The sequence below is a fragment of the Octopus sinensis genome, linkage group LG9 (genome assembly GCF_006345805.1).
Source record: "Octopus sinensis linkage group LG9, ASM634580v1, whole genome shotgun sequence".
NCBI classification, from domain to species: domain Eukaryota; kingdom Metazoa; phylum Mollusca; class Cephalopoda; order Octopoda; family Octopodidae; genus Octopus; species Octopus sinensis.
Genome location: NC_043005.1, coordinates 98,674,156 through 98,698,790, shown reverse-complemented (window position 1 = coordinate 98,698,790; position 24,635 = coordinate 98,674,156). Strand labels below are relative to the sequence as shown.

General features: G+C 37.3%; 1 protein-coding gene across 2 annotated transcripts in view; it reads right to left on the bottom strand.

The window, feature by feature from the left end:
- The window catches only part of LOC115215369 (guanine nucleotide exchange factor subunit RIC1), a 341,602-nt gene that overhangs the window by 240,426 nt on the left and 76,541 nt on the right, over window positions 1–24,635 (bottom strand). For both annotated transcript variants that reach the window (XM_029784517.2, XM_029784518.2), the window contains exon 8: window positions 8,818–8,906. In XM_029784517.2, the coding sequence (XP_029640377.1) occupies window positions 8,818–8,906 (89 nt within the window). The remainder of the gene's footprint in view (window positions 1–8,817; window positions 8,907–24,635) is intronic.

Below are 24,635 nucleotides of genomic sequence, written 5' to 3'. Positions count from 1 at the left end.
CAGAGAGTACAGGGTACATTTTAACAAGGCATGGTGACTGAAAAAGTGAACAGAAGAGAAAGTGATGAAAGAAGAAGAACCAGAATAGGTACATGAAGGGTGCAAGAGTACGTTGGTAGAAAATGAGGAGGTGGTAGATTGTAACAAAGGTGGACAACAGTAAGCATGAGTGATGGGTATCAATAACAATTGGTCCAAAAAAGAGAAAGTAATGACAGACAATAGCAAAAGAGAAGCAGTAGTGTGTATAGGAAAGAAGCAATTTCAATACAATCCCTTATATATAGGACTTGTAATAGATGAGAGAAGTTAAGTTATAAGGATGGTGGTAGAGTGGATTCAATATATAGAAGTTCAATATTGTCCCTCTTTACACCTGCAGTATGGTACAGTGAATAAAAGAATGAGTGTCAGCAAAATGAGAGAACCAGAAAGGTTAAGTGACATACTTAATTACATGGGAAGCATTGTACATGGAACTGGAGAGATCTATTGGCCCCTTAGTTACCACTGACAGGGTAATACAGTGAACAGAAGAGAAGAGCAACGTAGGGATGAGTGATACAGAACTGGAGGGATATCAAAAAAGTGAAAGAAGTAGCAGATATAAACTGGGCAGTACATACGTGTGTGTGTGTGTGTGTGTGTGTGTGTGTGTGTGTGTAGTATACATTATGCCCCCCAGTCTCCATCACTACCACCATTCTTAACATACATTTCTCCATGCTTGCACAGGTGGTCAAGTCTTCTCTGGCACAACATGCTGCCAATCTACAAATTCTTTTGCTATCTCTTTCATAAGATCCAACATTGTGGGATCGGCCTTCACCACTTTGTTCCCAGTCTTCTTCGTTCTCCTTCTACAAGCTCATCCACTTTGAAAACAATTACACTCTTTCATTCAGCTATCATCCTCCATGCACATCACTTACAATCCATTATACAGGCCTAATGATAGGCAAGAAATGTAAAGTGATAAGGATGGTGGTGAGAAGGCCCAATACAGTCCTTCATTACACAGGTAGCACAGAATAGTGAATAGGAGGTGGGATCAGACAGATGCCATGAAAGCCCTCTTTACAAAGCAAGTATTGAAGAGGTTTACTGCAGTCATTAGTTACACTGACAGTATAGAACAGTGACTTGAAGAGATGAGCCAAATGAAAGGAGATCAGAGAACTAAGGCAGGCAAACAGATGTAGCCTGAACTGTAGAGGATGAATTTTTATGCCTCCCAGCTTCATCCTTACCACCAATTTTAACACGTGTTTTGTTATGCCGACAAGAATGCTTGAGTCTTCTCCAGTACTGCATGTCACCAATCAAGATAGTCCTATGTCATCTCCTCTGTTTGATACAACATTGTGGAATCAGTCTTTACAACTTTATCCTAAGTGTTCTGAACTCTTTTACAAGTTCCATTCCTTTTTTAACATGAGGCACTTCTTTATGCAGCTATCATCCTTCATAAGCGGCATATGCCCAAACAGGTGCAGTCTTCTCTAATGCACATTACATTTGATTCCTCTTATACTAAATTTTCTTCTCGGCTCATTACATGTCTAGCAAAGCATGGTCACTACAGTTCTTCCTAGTTTATGCAAACCCTCAGTAATGAAGGTTCGTATTTCACTACCATGCATATATAAATTACATATGTTAATTTTTTAGGCTGCTACTTTCAAGGAACTTTAAGGAATAACAACAGAACATTTAATGATAGGAGAATTTAATACAAGAATTTAAGTAGTGTCAAATTTATAATCAAATTAATTACAAAATTAGTTTTAACTGGGACTTCAAGTTTCATTTAATGGCTTATTCAACCAGTCATACATATGTTCATCATTGTCCTCATCATTTAACATCCCCTTTTTCATGCTTACATGGGTGAAATGAAATTTGTTGAGGCAGCATTTCTACAGCTGGATGCCTTTCCTGTTGCTAACTCTCACCTATTTCCAAGCAAGGAAATATTCCCCCTTACCACTTTATTTTCCACTGAACACCCTCTCACTGCTACCTTTGTTTGTCACTCACTATATCCACCCATACATACCTCTGACTTCCATCTGTCACTGTGCATTCCTCTCTTATCCCACTGCACAATATGCACTTTACATCAACTTGCTATTTTTCATTTACCAACAGTTTTATTATACTGTTATTCCCAACAACACCCCTTAATGTACTGCCACTTATCTCCTCCTCTCTGACCCGCTTTTATTTTCTTCCTCCTTCCTCGCCAAACTGATATTCTTGATTCACATCATCTCCACCTGTGTTCACCATCCACTGCTCTCACCTTTATTCCTATCTCTATCCATCTGCCCATCTCCTTACACAATCTCATAACTCACCTATTCTCTCATTTTTTCTTACATTCATTTTCTTGTATCTTGAGAGTATGCCCTGATAAATCATCATCACCACCATCTTTATCTTTTTCAAGCTAGGGTAGCCATGTATTTCCTCTATAACAATATACCTGTTCCTATGCCTTTATCATAATTTAGCACTTTAACATCTATCACCAAGCCACCCCACTCAGTTGAGGAATCAGTGTTGATACCATGTAAAAAGCACCCAGTACACTTTGTAAAGCAACTGCTACACACAAAAACAGAAGATAATCTTCCTTTGATATTGCTGCACCTCTTATGTGTCCATAGCTTACACTGGGTATACCTTGTGGAGTTTCTACCTAGGCCTTTTCTACAGATCTACAGAGCCATCTACCTGAAGGGATTAGTGCTTTGACTGCCTTCCTACTTATTAAGACTTTGGTTTTTGCTAGATTGATTCTAAGGTCCTTCGATTCTAGACCTTGCTTCCACACCTGAAACTTCTTTAGTTCTGATAGTGACTTAGCTACTAGAGTGAGATCATCAGCATAGAGAAGCTCCCAGAGGAATCCTGTCTTGAATTCCTCTCTTATTGCCTGGGGGACTATGAGGAATAAGAGAGGGCTGAGGACTGATCCTTGGTGGACCCCTACTCCTACCCGGAATTCTTCACTGTACTCATTGCCAACCCTCACCTTACTGACAGCATCCCTGTACATGGCTTGTACAGCTCTCACTAACCACTCATCTATCCCTAGTTTCTGCATTGACCACCAGATAAAAGATCAGGGGCCCTGTCAAAGGTTTTCTCTATGTCAATGAAAGCCAAGTACAGAGGTTTATCTTTGGTTAGGTATTTCTCCTGCAGCTATCTTACCAGAAATACAGCATCAGTGGTGCTTTTCCCAGGCACAAACCCAAACTGCATCTTGTTTAGACTGACTCTCTCCCTAATTAGTTGGGCTATAACCCGCTCCATGACTTTCATTACCTGGTCCAACAACTTGATACCTCTTTAATTATTTGTATCTAATGCATCACCTTTACCTTTGTAGCAGTTGACCATGGTGCTGCTACACCAGTCATGGGGTATGATCCCTTCATGTATTACCTGGGGTTGACTATACAGGTGTCTAGACTATAGCCGACTCCACCAGATATTTTAAGCATCTCTGCAGTGATTCCTGATGGGCTCTCTCCTAGCAGCCTCATCAAATGCAAGTGAGCTATCATCCATCCAGACACATTTCTCTCTTATGACATCACTTTTCTCTCTCACACACTGTCTTGCAACATAAAATACTTCAAATCTTTGGTCCTCATGACACATAACATTAGCAAATTTTTTCTTATCTGTCTCCTAGCTTCCTTTCTGGCAATCTGATACAATTCCCTGCTACCACCATTCTCCATCCTTCCATGCTGGTTTCTTTACCTTAATGGCCCTGTCACCTATGTTGTTCCACCACCACATTACATTGGGTTGAAAGGGGACTTTGCACCATCAACAGATCTGGTCAGTAGCCCTCAACAGGTTGTCCAGGAAGAACCTCCAGTTATCTTCTACATCATGTGATGCTATATCCCGCTCCATTTTGTCAAAAGCTTCGAGTAATATGTCTCTAAATCTCAGTCCATTCGCAGGATCCTTAAGCTTCCAGACCCTTCACCATGCTGGCTGTCTTCTGGGCATCCATTTAGTCCTGATCCTGAAGTCACTAACTACTAATCTATGTTGTAGGGTGCATTCTTCACCTGGGAAGGTCTTGGCATTTATAAGTAGCCATTTTTCCTATTTTCTGGCAAGGATGTAATCAATTTGACTAGTGTGTCCACCAGATCGGTAGGTGAATAGGTGGTTGACAGGCTTCCTGAAGTTAGTATTACAAACCATAAGATCATTTGCATCACAGAACTCCAGCAGCCTGGTTCCCTCCTCATTGTGGGAACCAAAACCATAGCCTCCATGTAGGCCATGGAAGCCCCCTGCATGTTGTCCAAGATGCCCATTGAATTTGCCAGCTACAAAGAGATGGTCCCTGTCATTTGGCAACAAGGTAGTCTGCAAGAGGGTACACAGATATATAAACACACACACACATATATAAAATATACAATACTATAATAATGATGACTGTGGTTATTAAATTTAATTAGCAAGTCAAATTAAAACTATTTATTATTATCATTATTATATATATATATATATAATGTGTGTGTGTATGTGTATGTATATGTGAGTGTGTATATGTATATATGTGTGTGTGTATATATGTGTGTGTGTATATGCATATATATGAATGTGTAAGTTTCTATATTTATATATACATGTGTGTGTGAGTGTATATGCATGTGTATATGTAGGTATATATATCTGTGTACTTTTGGTTGCATATATATATATATATATATGTATGTATGTATGTATGTATATATACATACACACAACAGGCTTCTTTCAGTTTCCATCTACCAAATCCACTCACAAGCCTTTGGTTGGCCCGAAGTTATAGTAGAAGATACTTGCACAAGGTGCCATGCAGTGGGATTGAACCTGGAACCACATAGCCACTCTTGTACACACACACACATATATATGTATATATTTTGCTTGTATAAATATATCTATGTAAAAGTATATGCACATGTGTATGCATGTATATGTATATATTTGTATATGTGTGTGCATATATATATATATATATATATATATATATATATGTATATATGGGTGTATGTAATCTATACAGTAATGTTGAATTTTGAAAATTAATTTTTTAGTGGATTAATTCAGAATTTTGAATCCTTTTAGGGCATATTCTTGTAGTTACTGTAAAATACATCATTATATTGGTAATTTAATATTAATTACATATTACAAATAAGATGTATTCATTATACTAAATAGTTATATGTATAAATACATTCATTTAATTTATTAATTGATGAAAATTCTAATAATAATAATATTAATAAATAAATAATTTGAGTTGCTAACTCAATTTAATAACCACAATAATAGTTATTATAGTATTGTATAGTTTATAAATGGCATTCTTATTACAACAATCTTATTTTGCTACTTATGAAAGAATTAATCAAATTTAGATATATACTATATTTAGTTCTTTAAATGATAATATTAATTATATTTATCAAGGACCACTACACAATCCCTGTTTTGCTTAATACTTAATTTTATTTACTGAGTTCCCCATCAATAATATATGAATAATAATATACTTTTTTAAGTAACTTCAAATCTCTTTACTTATATAAAACTAGTAATATTTTGGTATTCATATTGTAGCCTAACCCTATATCATCATCGTTTAACGTCCGCTTTCCATGCTAGCATGGGTTGGACAAATGACTGAGGTCTGGCAAACCAGATGGCTGCACCAGGCTTCAATCTTGATCTGGCAGAGTTTCTACAGTTGGATGCCCTTCCTAACGCCAACCACTCTGAGAGTGTAGGGAGTGCTTTTACGTGCCACCTGCACGGAGCCAGTCAGGCGGCACTGGCAACGACCTCGCTCAAATCTTTTACACATGCCACCGGCACAGGTGCCAGTAAGGCAATGCTAGTAACGATCATGCTCGAATGATGACTTTTACATGCCACCGGCATGGAGGCCAGATAGCCGCTCTGGCAACGATCACGCTCGGATGGTGCTCTTAATACCCTACTAGCACGGGGCTCGAGTGCCAGTAATGTGATGCTGGTAACGATCATGCTCGAATGGTGCCTTTTAAGTGCCACAGGCACGGAAGTTGGTTAGCCGCTCTGTCAATGATCACACTCGTATGGTGCTCTTTGCACCCCACTAACACGAACGCCAGCCATCGAATCTATGGGGTATTTTTGAAATAGTGTCTATAGCTCTAAATTTATCTTCATATTTATTACGGAATTCTCCCTCCAATAAATAATAACTATTGAACACTTTTATTAGTTACTTTAAACAACTTTTTTATATCAATAACTTTAAATAAATCAAAGAGTTATTATATGTTAAAACTATAATTATACTTATATCTTTTTACATGTTTTATTGTAGTTTATAGATTAAGTAAGACCCTGATACTTAATTATATACATATATATTGTTGCTGTATGTTATCTTAATAGCAAAAGATTGTCTTGGACATAAACGAGTTTGAATTGATATTATTTAAGATATCTAGATATATATTTCGATAGCTATAGATTCTATCTAATCATTTTGTCCATTATAATTTTGTTGTTCTTTTAATTTTTAATGTAACTGACATGTAGTTAAATGGCTAATGCTCACGCTCATAATACATAGGTATTTGAATTAATTTTTTTACAATCCAGCAATTCTTTCACAAGGAATTTCATCTATCTACACACCATTGCCCTGATGTGACGAATACATAAGCAAAGTGAATTGTTTATATTTCAAAAACTGTATATAAGTCAAAACAAATAGTTGGTTTTTTTGGTTGTTTAAATAATTGTTTATGTTATATTATATTATATTATATCACATTCATAGTATATTGTTATATTATAATATAAATAAATTATTGGATTGTCAATTGTATCTATTTAATTTATTGTTTATACATACATATAACTGAAAAAGTTGGAGTCAACAAGAAGGGGTACGGTTGGACATTTATTTTTCAATCACTACAATTGTCTCCATGCAACATAGTTTGCCAGGAGTACAGGTACTTGATTATGCAACTGTTTCCCTGCATTATGAGATCTAGTTGTGTTTATTCAAGTGATGTGTAACTATTGTGTCCATAAGTTTAACAACCTCAGCTTCAAGAACATCCCCTCTGTCTGTCATGGCCTGAATTTAGAAGTAGTCACTGAGCTTATCAGGGTGCATTGTTGTTGAAGGGCCGGTGGAAAACTGCTTGAATGTGTAGATGTAATGGGAGGGTGATTCTGGTACTGTTAAAGTGGTCAGTTTTAAAGGGATTGGCATTTTATTTCTTTGTACTGCTGATTTGTACTTTGTGGTTGGTTACATGAGGTTTTCTTTAAACACATACACACACTCACACGCATACAATTTTTTCAGTTATATATTCACAAACAGCAGATCCCAAACACAAACTGGAAGTACGAATAATACTACTACTGGATAGCAAAGGGTAAATCAGAAGGTGGATGACCTTTATGCTGTAGTCTACTATATTCTTAACAGAATATATCATAACTATATATATATATATATATATATATATATATGCACACACACAACAGGCTTCTTTCAGTTTCTGCCTACTAAATCCACTCATAAGGCTTTGGTTGGCCAAGGGCTATAGTAGAAGACACTTGCCCACAGTGCTATGCAGTGGGACTGAACCCAGAACACATGACTGAGAAGCAAACTTCTAACCACACAGCCACACCTGCACCTAATATTCCTTTGTATATTCCAGTCATCTGAATCTTTCTTTTTCTTTTAAGTTTACTGTTCTTTCTTTGTTGTTTTCTTCACTTAATATATTCTTGTCCAACCAATTTTCTCCTTTATTTCAGTTATTGGTGACATTACTGGGCCTCCAATAAACATATTTCTTGAACATATAAGCCTTAAATAGATACAGAACTTGCCATCTGTTACAGCTTTTCATAATAGCATCTATGTTATAATGAATGTGTATAAAGTGTTGCAATGAATGTAGAAATGTGTGGCTATTTATTCTTCCTGAAATCAACTGAATGGTAAAGCAGTCCATTAAGACACTGTAATGCCCTAACAATTCAATGGATTATAATATTGTAAGGTAATTAAATAATTGAAACAAATTGATAGAGCAGATGCATTTATATTGAAATCAATATCACAAGTGTTTTAGTTGTCCTGGCAGTAAATAAGTATGTTGGAATGCTGCATGGAAAGACTCTGCATGTTCAATCCCAACCAAAACACTGGCTGCCTCATGTTGAATAAAGATTAAAGTATTCAAAATACTCTTTTACTCTCTTTTACTTGTTTCAGTCATTTGACTGTGGCCATGCTGGAGCACCGCCTTTAGTCGAGCAAATCGACCCCGGGACTTATTCTTTGTAAGCCTAGTACTTATTCTATCGGTCTCTTTTGCCGAACTGCTAAGTTATGGGGATGTAAACACACCAGCATCAGTTGTCAAATGATGTTGCAGGGACAAACACAGACACACAAACATACACACACACATAAATATATATATACACATATATGACAGGCTTCTTTCAGTTTCCTTGTACAAAATCCACTCACAAGGCTTTGGTCGGCCCGAGGCTATAGTAGAAGACATTTGCCCAGGGGCCACACAGTGCGACTGAACCCGGAATCATGTGGTCAGTAAGCAAGCTACTTACCACACGGCCACTACTACACCTGTTGAGCTTTATTTTAAAACAAATTTTAAAAAAAACAAAAATGGAGCTAACAGTTTAAAATATATAATTCTACAAATAGAATACAAAATTATATTTTACCTGGATAATCTTTATTCAATACTTTCAAGTAATGTGAGACCTCAAGGACACCAACCATTTCATCAAATGAGTAAACAATTCCTTCACCACTGAAAATATTAAGAATAACCCAAGATTATAAATTCATACAGAATATATATAATATATATCATCATCATCATCATCGTTTAACGTCCGCTTTCCATGCTAGCATGGGTTGGACGATTTTGACTGAGGGTTGGCGAACCAGGTTCCAATCTTGATCTGGCAGAGTTTCTACAGCTGGATGTCCTTCCTAACGCCAACCACTCCGAGACCGTATGGAGTGCTTTTACGTGCCAGTCAGGCGGCACTGGCAACGACCTCGCTCAAATCTTTTACACATACCACCGGCACAGGTGCCAGTAAGGCAATGCTGGTAACGGTCATGCTCAAATGGTGTCTTTTACATGCCATCGGCACAGTAGCCAGTTGGCTGCTCTGGCAATGATCACGCTCGGGTGGTGCTCTTGGCACCCTACTAGCATGGGCACAAGTGCCAGTAAGGCGACACTGGTATATATATATATACACACACCACACACACAATATAAATTGACAAAAGTGAGAAAGTTTTTGACATACTACTTTGTTTTATTATATCTAGGGAGAGTCATTATGTCAGTACAATTAACACACACAAAGAACAAAGACGACAAATGTTATTACAGCCATTGAATTGTGATTCTGGTTACAATTGAATGATTAACAGGTTCCTTTCCTGTGTCACAATTGGAAAAACAAACAGTTATAAAACACTATTGAAGCCCAAAATATCAAGCTAAAAGTGAATGGAATATAATTACATAGAAGGTAAATATAAAAGCACAGCAGCATCTCTTGATGTGACTGTCTTCATTCATACACATTACATGGTCATATCAGCACTGTCTGATGTTTCGTATACCCAGTTCTTCTCTCAAATTATTTACATCATCATCATTTAACATCCGTTTTCCATGCTGGCATGGGTTGGACGGTTTGACTGAGGTCTGGAAAGCCAGTGGCTGCACCAAGCTCCAATCTGATCTGGTAATGTTTCTACAGCTAGACGCCCTTCCTAATACCAAGCATTCTGAGAGTGTAGTGGGTGCTATTTAGGTGCCACCGGCACAGGAGCCAGTCAGGCAGGCATGGTATCAATCAGGTTCGGATAGTGCATTTTATGTGCCGCCGGCATGGGACCAGTCAGGGGGCATTGGCATCATTCATGCTCAGATGGTGCTTTTTTCGTACCACCGGCACAGGAGCCAGTCAGGCAGTCCTGATGTCGATCACATTTAGATAGTGCTTTTTATGTGCCACCAGCATGGGAGCCAGTCAAGGGGTACTGGCACCAGCCACATTCGGAGGGTGCATTTTACATGCCACCAGCATGGGAGCCAGTAGGGGGTACTGGCCTTGACTCAACAGGTCTTTTCATGCATATCATATCGCCCAACACATCAGGGGTACTCTTTAACTGGGCCAGATGTGCATAGTTGCGATCCCACTTTAGTTGCCGGGTCTTCTCAATCACAACATAGGTCTTGGTCTCCTGTCATTGCCTCTGTGAGGCCCAATGTTCGGAGGTCATCCCATGTCTTCCTGGGTCTACCTCTTCCACAGTTAGGGAGTGGCACTTCATCACACAGCTGTCCTCATCTATACATAACACATGACCATACCAGCACAATCATCTCTCTTGCACACCACATTAGATGCTTCTTATGCCCAACTTTTCACTTAGGGCGCTTACACTCTGTCTTGTGCGCACACTAACATTACACGTCCAGTGGATCATACTAGCATCATTTCTTTCAAGCCTTAACATGTCCTCAGCAGTCATGGCTCATGTTTCACTGCTGTGTAGCATGGCGGTTTGCATACATGCATCATACAGTTGCCAGCAGAGATATGAGCTCCTTGAACTTTGCCCAGGCTATTCTTATTCTAACTGCTATGCTCTCAGAGCAACCACCCACACTACAGACTTGGTCACCTAGGTAATGGAAGCTATTAACTACTTCTAGTTTCTCACCCTGGCATGTGATGGAATCTGTCTTCTGTACATCTTCAGTGTTTATTGTCCCAGTACATCTGCCACACACAAAAACTATCTTCCTAGTTAACCTTCCTTTAATATTGCTGCACCTTTTATGTGTCCATATCTTACACCAAATACATCATATGGAGTTTCTACCCACGTCTTTTCTACAGATCGAGCAAGGCCATCAACCTGAAGGGGCTTGTGATTTGACAGACTTCCTGCTTACTAAGACTTTGGTTTTTGCTATGTTAACCCTAAGGCCTTTTGATTCTAGACCTTGCTTCCACACCCTAAACATCGTCTCTAGTTCTGGCAGTGACTTGGCTATTAGAGCATAGAGAAGCTCCCAGGGCAGCCTGTCTTGAATTCCTCTGTTATTGTCTGGAGGACTATAATGAATAAGATGGGGCTGAGGACTGATCCTTGGTGAACCCCTACTTCTACTCGGAATTCTTCACTATACTCGTTGCCAACCCTCACCTTACTGACAGCATCCTTGTAGAGGGCTTGTACAGCACTTACCAACCATTCGTCTATCCCTAGTTTCCACATTGACCACCAGATAGGGATCGGGGCACCCTGTGAAAGGCTTTCTACAAGTCAGCAAAAGCCAAGTACAGAGGTTTATCTTTGGCTAGATATTTCTCCTGCAGTTGCCTTACCAGAAATATAGAATCAGTGGTGCTTCCGCCTGGCACAAAACCAAACTGCATCTCATCTAGGCTAACTCTCTCTTTAATTAGTTGGGCTATGACCCTCCATGTAACTTTCATCATCTGATCCAATAATATGATACCTCTGTAGTTATTTCTATCTAAAGCATCACCTTTACCCTTGTAGCAGTTGACTATGGTGCTGCTGCTGCTACATCAGTCATTGGGTACGACTCCTTCATGAACTCCCTGATTTATGATGTGGGTGACAAGACCATAACACACACCACCCAATATTTTAAGTATCTCAGCAGTGATTCCTGATGGGCCATGTGCTTTCCCTGTCTTCATATCCTTAATTACTTTATCTGCCAGGGTACTGTCGATTCGGGTAGCTGGTCCCTCAACTGGGTCAACCTTTGGCAGACTCTCCTTCTCCCATTCATTCTCCACATTCAGCAGTCTTTCATAATGGCATCTTCAAGCCTCTTTCTTTGAAGAATCATTAAACACAAGAGCACCATCATCCATGCAGACACATTTCTCTCCTGTGACACCACAGTTTTCTCTCACATACAGTCTTGCAATCCGAAATACTTCAGTTCTTTGGTCCTCATGTCGCTGAACATTGGCAAACTTCTTTTCTGCTACTCCTTTGGCTATATATACCTGTCTCCTAGCTTCCCTTTTGGCTAGCTGATACATTCTCCTGCTACTCCGACTCTTCCAGGCCTTCCAAGCCTGTTTCTTTATACTGCCTACAGTATTGTTGCACCACCATGTTACGCTAGGTCTGGAAGGGACTTTGCACCAGCCACAGATTTGGTCTGCGGCACTCAACAAGCTGTCACTCAGGAATTCCCAGCTGCCTTCTATGTCACAGGACAGTAGCTCCTCCCTATCAAATTTCTCGGTAAGGATATCTCTAAATCTCTAACCATAGGGTTCTTAAGCTTTTCTGTCAAATATGCACATTGATATTACCCATCCAGTGAAGCATACTGCCTTCATTTCTTTCAAGTTTTCACATATCCTCAGTAGTCACAGCCCAGGTCTCACTGCCATGCAGTATAGCTGTTCATACAGAGGCATCATATAGTCTGCCATTCACTCTGAGGGAGAGGCCCTTCATTACTAACAGAGGTAGTAACTCTCTGAACTTCATCCAGCCTGTTCTTATTCTCTCAGAGTGACAGGCAGATTGTATAATGTTTGTGTATGTACAGCTGTTACAGGGCAATGAAATATGGGCTTTCACTACAGAGGACTTGCAAATACTTGAAAGAAATGAACTAGCATGCTCCGCTGGATGGTAATGTCAGTGTGCATGCACGATAGAGTATAAATGATTTAAGAGGAAAACTGGGTATAAGAGTATCAGATTTTGTGTGCAAGAGAGAAGACTGCACCGGTTTGGTGATATGATGCATATGAATGAGAGCAGCTGCATAAAGAAGTACCAAGCTCTAATTATGGAGGAAACCTGTGGAAAGTTTAGACCCAGGAAGACGTGGGACAAAGTGGTGGGAAAGGATCTTTGAACCCTGGGCCTCACTGAGGAAATGACAAGAGACTGGGAGATGTGGCAATTTGTTGTATTTGATAAAACACATCAAGCTAAGTAAAATTGCCATCTTCCACATGTACAGGCTTGTCTTTTCAGGTGCCAGTGGCCCATAAAAAGCACCTGTGTCAGTGCTGCGTAAATGCACCTGTGCCAGTGCTGGCATGTAAAAGACACACAGTCCACACTCTGTTAAGTGGTTGGCATTAGGAAGGGCCTCATCCAGCCATAGAAACCATGCCACAACAGACAGGTGGAGTCTGGACAGCTCCCTGCTAGCCGGCTCCATGTCACACCATCCAACCCATGCCAGTATGGAAAGCAGACATTAAATGATGTGTGGTGTGGTGTGGGGGGATGGATGGATGGATAGATATAGATATGTGTGCATGTGTGTGTGTGTGTGTGTGTACATTTATACATACATACATACACACAAACACACACATTATGTGGAGGATATTTTCAAACAAGATAGTACAACCATATCTGATTTTTCAAGTGTTTCGATTCTATGTTTGTACATATATTTACTAGATTGCTGACATCTATCAATGGTTTCTCCTATTGTGCTGATGTGTCATATTTTATCATTAACTAGCAGTATCGCCCGGCGTTGCTCAGGTTTGTAAGGGAAATAACTATAAAGCATTTTTAGAGAGTTATAGCCAAAAAATAGCAAAAAAATGGGGAAAAAATGATGGTAAATTTTTTTGAGAGTTAAAAAAGGTGGAGTTGCGTCCCCTAGACGGTCTGTGGTTTGGGTTTCTGATTCTCGACCCCATGTCGAATTTATCGATTTTTTTCAGAACTGGGGGAACTTTTCAAAATTTTCGCTGCGTTAGTTTTGAATTATGACATTGGGCTATGTGTGTGTCAAGTTTCATCAGAATCGGTTGAAAGCTGTGGTCAGAGTGAGGGTACGAGAAAACAGACACACAGAAAACGCACAGACAAACTGCCGTTTATATAGAGAGAGATAAACTGTCGCCATTTTTGACGATACAGGTATGTTAGTTTTTTAATATTTACTTAAACTACTATACTTTCGCTTTTTATCCCATCCTGTTTTTGGGGTTTTTTAACATTAGGGATAGTCAACTCCCTGAACTTCTTTCTAGTACCTTAATATAAAACAAGTTTTTATTTTTACAGACCACAAGCTAACTTTGAGCTTTCATATGTTGTATATATAAAGAGAAAACTTTGTATGTATGCTTAGAGTTGACTCATTAACATAACCATGATGTTCTGGTGATCTTATTGGCTAGCTAGCTTTATTTGCATTGATTTTTGAATATACAACTGTATTGTATAATGCATAGCATGCATATCAATGTGAACATGTAAGCATAATTTTATTCCACACTGAAATTATTACTAGTGGAAGAAGGCTGTGAAACAGCTGTAATTTTATATCAAGTGGTTAAATAATATATTGCTGTCATACCTCCTGACATTTTGTGGTTTATATATATATGTGTGTGTGTATATGTATATATATATATATATATATATATATATATTTCTTTTATTTGTTTCAGTCATTTGACTCTGGCCATGCTGGAGCAGCACCTGTAGTTGAACCCCAGGACTTATTCTTTGTAGGCTAGTACTTGTTCTATCAGTCTCTTTTGCCAAACCACTAAGTTTACGGGGACATAAACACACACCAACATCAGTTGTCAAGCAATGGGGGGGGGGGCTGGAGACAAACACAGACACACAAACATACACACACACACATATATATATACATATATATACATACATACACACGACAGGCTTCTTTCAGTTTCCGTCTACCAAATCCACTCACAAAGCTTTGGTCAGCCTGAGGCTATAGTAGAAAACACTTGTCTAAGATGCCATGCAGTGGGACTGAACCCAGAACTATGTAGTTGGTAAGTAAGCTACTTACCACACACCCACACCTGTGCCTATATATATATATATATATATATATATATATATATATATATATATATATATAAAAGATAATGGTGTCATTGAGACCCAAAGATGTCAGGTAATGCTGAATAAGTGCTATAGAGAGACCATAGTTAAGTTCCAGATTCGGTAGTTTTGTGAATAAGGGGTTCAACGTTGGTTGTATGTCAGCGTGTGTATATAAGAATTTTTTGTGTAATAAGATAAAAAACCAAGGCTGTGTAGATATTAGAACATTTATAGATAGGTCTTACAGCTGTTTCTAGGATATTAATTAATAATATCCCTTCATTGGAGGGATATAATTAATAAATATCCTAGAAACAGCTGTAAGACCTTCTATCTATAAATGTTCTAATATCTACACAGCCTTGGTTTTTTATCTTATTAAGTAATGCTTTCTTATATATATATATAAATATATATATATATATATATATATACAAACACACAATTGCAACTTATTCTTTTTTTTTATTCTTTTACTTGTTTCAGTCATTTGACTGTGGCCACGCTAGAGCACTGCCTTGAAGAGTTTTAGTCAAACAAATCAACACTAGGATTTATTTGTTTAAGCCTAGTACTTTTGCTGAACCAGTAAGTTACAGGGAAAGAAACACAACAATACTGGTTGTTAAGCAGAGTTGGGGGAGGGGGCAAACACAGACACACACACACATACATACAACAGGTTTCTTTCAGTTTCCATCTACCAAATTCACTCACAAAGCTTTAGTCGGCCCAAAGCTATAGTAGTAGACACTTGCCCAAGGTGCCACACAGTGGGACTGAACCTGGAACCATGTGGTTGGAAAGCAAGCTTCTTACCACCATTTCCCATTCTTAAATATCATTGTTTTTAAGTCAATTCCATAATTAATTTTCAATGATTTTTCCTTTGGCTGTGAAGTTAAACAAAGCAGTATGGCGCACGCATAAATCCATACTTATAATTTGATTTTGTCAGCAGCTGAGTCTTCCTTTATTAACTAATGTCAATGTTACATTATGTCATAATTCTCTGAACCAATCACTGATGAACCATCTTCATTAACAGCAGCAACAGCTTCCATAACAACAACAACAAGGAGCAGTGGCTCTATGCTAACACTTATCAATATCTAGCACTTTTCCTACTCAATAAGCTAGTTCTGAGTTCAAATTCCGCCGAGATCAACTTTGCCTTTCATCCTTTCAGGGTCGATAAATTAAGTACCAGTTGCGTACTGGGTCACTCTAATTGACTGACCCCCCCCACTCCCCCAAAATTTCAGGCCTTGTGCCTAATAATAAAAGGGTAAAATTAGAAGATTCGTTATTTTTTTCTTTTTGCCTACGTAAAGAAGTGTATTACTGTCTGGGAGATCATTACAGTAGTAGAAAAGGAATTTTGGCTCCTATTTCTAAATTCAGTGCATGGCAAAGCAATTAGCTGATCCCTAATTATAATTATGTTTATAATTATAGAATATATGTATAATTTTACCTAAAAAGGTTATTTTAGTGTACCGATCTACTTGGTAAAATTTTTAATTATTAATTAATTGATCAATTAATTAATTTTAGCCTTTTATTATTAATATTGAAATTATAATTTACTCCATGATCGAAAACTGCAGTTTCTGCGGGATTGCTCGTAACACACACGCACACTCTCCTACCCTGATGTAATCTCCAGGGATACAGGCATCCAGCAACAGGACCTCCGTAATGCTATGATGGACCGTGAAGTCTGGCGCAACATAGTAAATTCCATTGTCTCGACCACGGTCGAACAATGATGATGATGATTGAAGATAAATGTGTTCACATTCGACTGTATATTTTTGGAAGTGTTGGTTGGATATCAGTTATGCGATGGCGCTCAATCGCGTACATATTTAATCCTAGCACTCTCAAATTTATATCTGAAATGCTGCACTGAAGATGGGAAATAAGTAAGTAATATAACTGTACTTTAATCTCGAAATGCGTATGTAGCTAATCTGAGTCGTGTGGATTCATTATTTTTTTTTTCTTTTTGCCTACGTAAAAAAGTGTTATTGTCTGGGAGATCATTACAGTAGTAGAAAAGAAATTTTAGCTCCTATTTCTAAATTCGGTACATGGCGAAGCAATTAGCTGACCCCTAATTATAATTATGTTTATAATTATAGAATATGTGTATAATTTTACCTAAAAAGGTTATTTTAGTGTACCAATCTACTTGATAAAATTATTAATTAATTAATTAATTTCACCCTTTTATTATTAATATATATATATACATGTGTGTGCGTGTGTGTGTGTGTGTGCATATATATATATATATATATATAAAATATTATTAGAGACAAAACCACTATTTTGCAAAACAAACAAGGAAAGACTTAATCAATACATAAAATTTATTGATTAAGTCTTTCCTTGTTTGTTTTGCAAAATAGTGGTTTTGTCTCTAATAATATTTTATAATATTTTACTATAAAATTGGATTTAATCCTAAATCTGATTTTTTTCCCTGTAAATTTGGATTTATTCCCTAATATTTATTATTATATATATATATATATATATATATATATATGTGTGACAGACTTCTTTCAGTTTCCATCTACCAAATCCAATCACAAGGCTTTGGTCAACCTGAGGCTCTAGTAGAAGACACTTGCCCAAGGTTCCACACAGTGGGACTGAACCTGGAACCATGTGGTCGAGAAGCAAACTTCTTACCACACAGCCACGTCACAGGATCTTTATTTCCTTTGATAACTTAAATGCAGCAGATGTGTATGTACGTTTGCTTGTGTGTGTGCGATGGACTTTCCTGTCGAAGGTGACATAAGAGAGTTCAGCTTTTTTGCTAAATGACCTGCACAAATGATGTGTTTATAGTGATCACATATATGTGCTGTATATTAGCTCACTCCCCCCCCCCACTGCCCATCAAATCGCCATTGCCTGAACAGGTGTGCAATGCTTCAGGTGTTAAAGTGATCATAGAGCAATGTGAGATGAAGTGTTTTGCTCAAGAACATAACACACCACCCAGGCTAGGAATTGAAACAATGATCTCACAATCATGAGTGCAACACTAACCACTAGGTCATGCATCCTCACTTGGGCAAGTGTCTTCTCCTATAGCCCTGGGCTGACCAAAGCCTTGTGAGTGGGTTTGGTAAACAGAAACAAGCCCATTGTATGTGTGTGTGTACATATATATATATATACCAAATATATGTTATTATTATTTTTTTGCAATTTACTTAATCTTTAGTATATTATTGTTATTTTAATTTTAATATTTCTATTATATGTAATTTTCTAGATGGTGTAATTTAATTGTTCATTTTGAATTGATAAAAGGTGTTTTTTTCTAATTTTTTATATATATATATATATATATATATATATTATATTTTATGAAATTTGATTCAGTATTTCTAAATTGAATTTTTCCCTGTAAGTTAGGAATAATATTCCCTCAAATAATTATTTCTATTATATATATATACGGAGATGTACTCGCATAGCAAGTAATTTAATCTGAGATCGTGTGCTAAAACGAAAACAATTGCAGCGTGGAAGGTGTTTATAAGCCATTTAAGAAACACACAAAAGCCGTTCGATTCACTTCAACATTTAAGTTTAATTTGTCAAAATATTTTCGTCGCTAAAATCCGCGACCTGTTCACTGACAAAAATCCGTGCTGCATCTCTTTGCACGGACTTTGTCAGTGAACAGGTCGCGGATTTTAGCGACGAAAATAATTTGACAAATTAAACTTAAATGTTGAAGTGAATCGAACGGCTTTTGTGTGTTTCTTAAATGGCTTATAAACACCTTCCACGCTGCAATTGTTATATATATATATATATATATATATATATATACGTGTGTGTGTGTGTGTACATATGTGTGTGCATAAGTGTGTGTGTGCATGTGTGCAACTGTTCTCTTGTCTTGACATCATTTGTGATGTCTGGTCATGAGAAAATATTAACTTGCTGGGAAAGAGGTGACGGTTAGCAACAAGTAGGACATCCAACCATAAAAGTCCAATAAAACAAAATTCTGTCTGAGCTATACAAGCATGTAAAATAGGCCATTAAACAGATGATGGTGATATATGCATCATAAGGTTTTGTGGTAGGTGTGCTCATCTCTGTAACTGCAACATTTACACCTTTTGAGTACACCTGTATGATTCGTTTTGTCTGAGATTTATTTTCTCAATAAAGCGTTCCCATACACATAAACTGTGTTCACAGCATGTCACAGCTAAACTGATTTATTGTACAATGGAGAATGTGAGTAAAGTCATTTTAACAGTAATCAGACATTTTTGTCATAATGGTCACAATTTATTATTTCTTTACAGATTTGTATAATTAGTCTACAACCCCTTACTGAACTGCAACACCTTCCCTGGGGGTATACATCAGCTAACCAAACCAAGGTAGTCAAGCAGTAACCCACAACATGTTAGTTTAATGCTATTTGTATTTGTTAACCCAGTTAAAAGAGTCCCATTAGGTGTTTTGCTTGATATATATTTCAATTAATAAAAATATTTCAATTACAGTGCTGCTGGACTGGCTCCTGTGCAGGTGGCATGTAAAAAGCACCATTTGGGCGTGGCCGTTGCCAGTACCACCAAACTGGCCCTCGTGCTGGTGGCACATAAAAGCACCCACTACACTCTAGGAGTGGTTGGCGTTAGGAAGGGCATCCAGCAGTAAAAACTCTGTCAGATCAGATTGGAGTCTGGTTCGCCAGACCTGTCAAATCGTCCAACCCATGCTAGCATAGGAAATGATGATGATGATGAAAGTCATGAGAATTTTGTACAAGAAGCTGAACAGATATCTGCTAACAGAACACTATCTGAAGTACAAGGAAGCAAAAAATGATTGTTTACTTTCATATACCATAACATGGACATTCAGAGTTTAAAAGCAACAAGGCTATTAGAATATACTGATTTTAGCAGCTGCACTCTCTTCAGTCGTAAGAAATGCAGTTTCAATATCTAATGTTGTTCTTGTGGTCTCTCTTGCACAGGATGAACACACAGAAAAAATGGTGATGGAGAAGATAGTCAATAATGGTGAAGGTAGTCAATAATGGTGAAGGTAGTCAATAATGGTGAAGGTAGTCAATAATGGTGAAGGTAGTCAATAATGGTGAAGGTAGTCAATAATGGTGAAGGTAGTCAATAATGGTGAAGGTAGTCAATAATGGTGAAGGTAGTCAATAATGGTGAAGGTAGTCAATAATGGTGAAGGTAGTCAATAATGGTGAAGGTAGTCAATAATGGTGAAGGTAGTCAATAATGGTGAAGGTAGTCAATAATGGTGAAGGTAGTCAATAATGGTGAAGGTAGTCAATAATGGTGAAGGTAGTCAATAATGGTGAAGGTAGTCAATAATGGTGAAGGTAGTCAATAATGGTGAAGGTAGTCAATAATGGTGAAGGTAGTCAATAATGGTGAAGGTAGTCAATAATGGTGAAGGTAGTCAATAATGGTGAAGGTAGTCAATAATGGTGAAGGTAGTCAATAATGGTGAAGGTAGTCAATAATGGTGAAGGTAGTCAATAATGGTGAAGGTAGTCAATAATGGTGAAGGTAGTCAATAATGGTGAAGGTAGTCAATAATGGTGAAGGTAGTCAATAATGGTGAAGGTAGTCAATAATGGTGAAGGTAGTCAATAATGGTGAAGGTAGTCAATAATGATGAAGGTAGTCAATAATGGTGAAGGTAGTGGAATTGATGGTGATGGAAGCAGTGACAACAGCAAGAAACATTAATGAAGGTGGTGATGATGATGGCGGTCATTAATTAGTTCTAACACAGATGTACATATAATGCGTGTGTGTGTGTGTGTGTGTGCACAAGCATAATTAATATATTTATTACAGAATCGTAGGTGCAGGAGTGGCTGTGTGGTAAGTAGCTTGCATAACAACCACATGGTTCCGGTTTCAGGTCCACTGCGTGGCACCTTGGGCAAGTGTTTTCTACTATAGCCTCGGGCCGACCAAAGCCTTGTGAGTGGATTTGGTAGACAGAAACTGAAAGAAGCCTGTCGTATATATGTATATATGTATATATATCATCATCATCATTTAGCGTCCGTTTTCCATGCTAGCATGGATATATATATATATATATATGTGTGTGTGTGTGTGTGTGTGTGTATGTGTATGTTTGTGTGTTTGTTTGTCTCTCTGGCATTGCTTGACAACCGATGCTGCTGTGTTTATGTCCCCGTCATTTAGCGCTTCGGCAAAAAGGCCGATAGAATAAGTACCAAGCTTATAAAGAATAAGTCCCGGGGTTGATTTGCTCGACTAAAGGCAGTGCTCCAGCATGGCTGCAGTCAAATGACTGAAACAAGTAAAAGAGTAATGTTGTCTTGAAAGGTTATTTTAACTCCTTATTTTTGATAGTAGAAAATTGCTTAATTTCAAAGTTTCCCTGTTGTATGCTTATCAAACATTTTGTTACAACTGGGGACTAGATTGAAATCCAAAGCTAAGTCCACCAACATCTGATCTGAAATACCCTTTGGGCCAAAAATCACTCATCCACATCTTAATTGATTTGGTACTTTTTTTATCAAGTCTCTGAGATGGCAATAAGTGGCAAACAAAGTCTATTTAAGCAGCAGTTGTACAACTACAGATTGCACATTTTTCTATTTGCTACTCAACTACTTATTCATTGTAACAGTAAATTTCGCATTATTTTCCTATCAGCTTTGAAATGTTAGACAAATAAATTTTAAATCTTATGACAGCAAGCTCACAGTAAAAATATGGTGGTCACAGCTAGAATGTAAATCACACAATGAAATTTGATCTAACACCCACATACAAGTTTAATCTTCTATCCATGTATTATATAACTTCTTAAGCAGGGCTGAAGCTGTTTGTATCACTGATGTTATTTCTTCAAGGAATATATTTACAATCAAATATATATATTGGACAACTGGGAGTTGAGTAAATATCTCAAATCCAACTGAGAAACTCTAGAGGCTGTAAAAACTAAAGTTATAATACAAACTATTAACCCATCTCAACCAGTTGGGACTCTTTTCCATAAAATAGTAAAGCTTTATTCTATTCAAGAATATTTTAAACAGCTAATAATTACAATTCAAAAGCATTCATTTCTTTGTTTAATACCTCACAAACAACTCAACAATTTATAATATTGAAATTATTTCTCTCTCAAAAGTCTCACAAACATCTCAATACCCAAATAAGCCTCACTGCTAGATATTTTTTGAAGAGTCTTTGCTGAAAGAAATAGAAACAGAAAAATTGTTCTCTTTTTATCAATCACTGCTGATCAATAAGCCACTCTGTTACAAAACTGTTGAGGTTAATTTTCCCCCAAAATCTTGTGTAACCTAATTTATAAATGTTGACTTCATGCCAGAAATTACCGTTTGACCTATTAGCATAAATTTCTCAAATTGTATTTCATGCCAAATTTCAAGACTTTAATTTATAATACCAGTCAATTCTTAACTCATTGCTTTCTAAAAACAACCAAGTACAATTGTCATGTTAACCAAAAGTCTAGTCTTGAAATCAAAATATGAAGAAAAGAGATGAATTTATGTAGCAAGTTAATTTTCTAACAGTTCTTTTGTCAGCTACTGTAAATTTAAATAATGTCTACTGTAAGTATAAATTAACTTGTTAATCACTGCAATCTCCTCAAGTCCACAGTCGTCAGCAACCATTGTCTCTAGTATCTTTCCTACACTTAACAGCCATCCTCAAATGTTACACTAGTGCTGTGTTTAGCTCTTTGGCATTTAAATCAGCCATATCTGGCCCAAATATTCTAACTGTTTTATGTTCAAACTGGCCAGATACGGCCTCTCATACTTATCCTATAGTATCATTCTAAAAATAGACAATTACATCATTGAAAGTTCAAATCTACAAGATAAAGCATGATTAATTCAAAACAATGTGAATAAATAATCATTAATTACACTTGACTGAGCAATCTGAATGCTAAAGGGTTAAAGCTGACCATATTAGTCATCATTTTAATTCTAATTTTTCCATGTTTTGAGCGATGGGATCTGGAATTCTGTATCTTGCCACTCATAGTGATTCTTTGTTATCTCTTTCATGAGGTTCAACCTCAAGATCAGCTTCCTCCATGTCTTTCTGACCTTCCTTCTCCTACAGGTTACCTCCACTTAGGTTGCATAGCCCTTCTTTACTCAGGTGTCATTTTCAATATGTATCACATATCCCTACCAGCTCAGATTTCTCTCTTGCGCTCCATATATGATTCCTTTTATGCCCTGTTTTTCTCTCAGCTCATATGGGCTCCATCTTTCAAGCACAATAACCTTACACATCCAGTAGAGCATGTTCACCTCATCTCCTTCCATCCATTGTTTCTCACCTGCATTCAATACAACCATGAAACATTATATTTTGTACATAAGCATCATATAATCTACTCTTCACTCAGAGAGAAAATCCCTTTCTTTCCAGTAGAGGTTCTTATTTATAAATGTTGACTTCATGCCAGAACTTAATTTTTGACTTCTGGCCTAAATTTTTAAAATTGTAATTCAATCCAAATTAGCTGTGAATTTTTTCTATCCAATTCTTATTCTAGCTAGTATGCTTTCAAAATACACTCCTCCATAGTTAATTAGATCACCAACTACTTCTAGAGAATTCTCCTAGCATTTTCAAAAATATATTTTATTGGTGATCTTATTTTAGTTACTCCTATGAATCTGCTACATACAGAGTCTATTTTCTCTGTCAATCTATGGTGCCATTGCATGTCTTATACACCCATATGACATTCTTATTTACTCCTTTTCATAGCAAGCAGAGTCACTTCACAGATGCTTTTATCTTTTTTGCAGGGTCCATTTTACGATCTTTTAACTCTAGGCTTTGCTTTTATATTTGGAATTTCGACACTGATTCTTCAAAAGATCCAGCTATGAAAATTAAATCACCAGCACACAGAAATTCCCAAGTAGCTTCTGTTATAGCCTGCAGAACTAGAATAAACCATAAGGGCTGAGAACCAAACCCTGATGAACTCCTACCAGCACACTATTCCTTGCTGAAGCCCACCTTGCCAAAAGCATTTCTCCACATGGCTTGCACAGCTATCACAAGCAATTTATCTACATCAAGATGTCTTAGTGACCACCAGTTTACAGCATATGATACCCTGTTAAAGTCCTTCTCTGGAACAATTAATGCTAGGTACGGTGGTTATCTTTCTGCTAAGAATCTCTCCAGCAGTTGTCCCACTAAGAAATGAACATTAGTACACCAACTGCATCTAAGCTAGTTTCTCTTACTTTCATAACTCAGTTCAGCAGCTTGATGCCCTTACAGTTACTGTTTTCTTGGACATCTTTACCTTTTGTAAGAGTTGATATTAGTATGACTATGCTAATTAATGGGAATGATCAATACCTATACCCTGCTGATTGACTATGAGAGTGACTAGCATGTGAGTGACTACACCAAATATTTTCACATCTCAACAACTATCTCTATGACTTCCATATCAACCCTTTAAATGTGAAATTAAATTTCATGGTTATTCC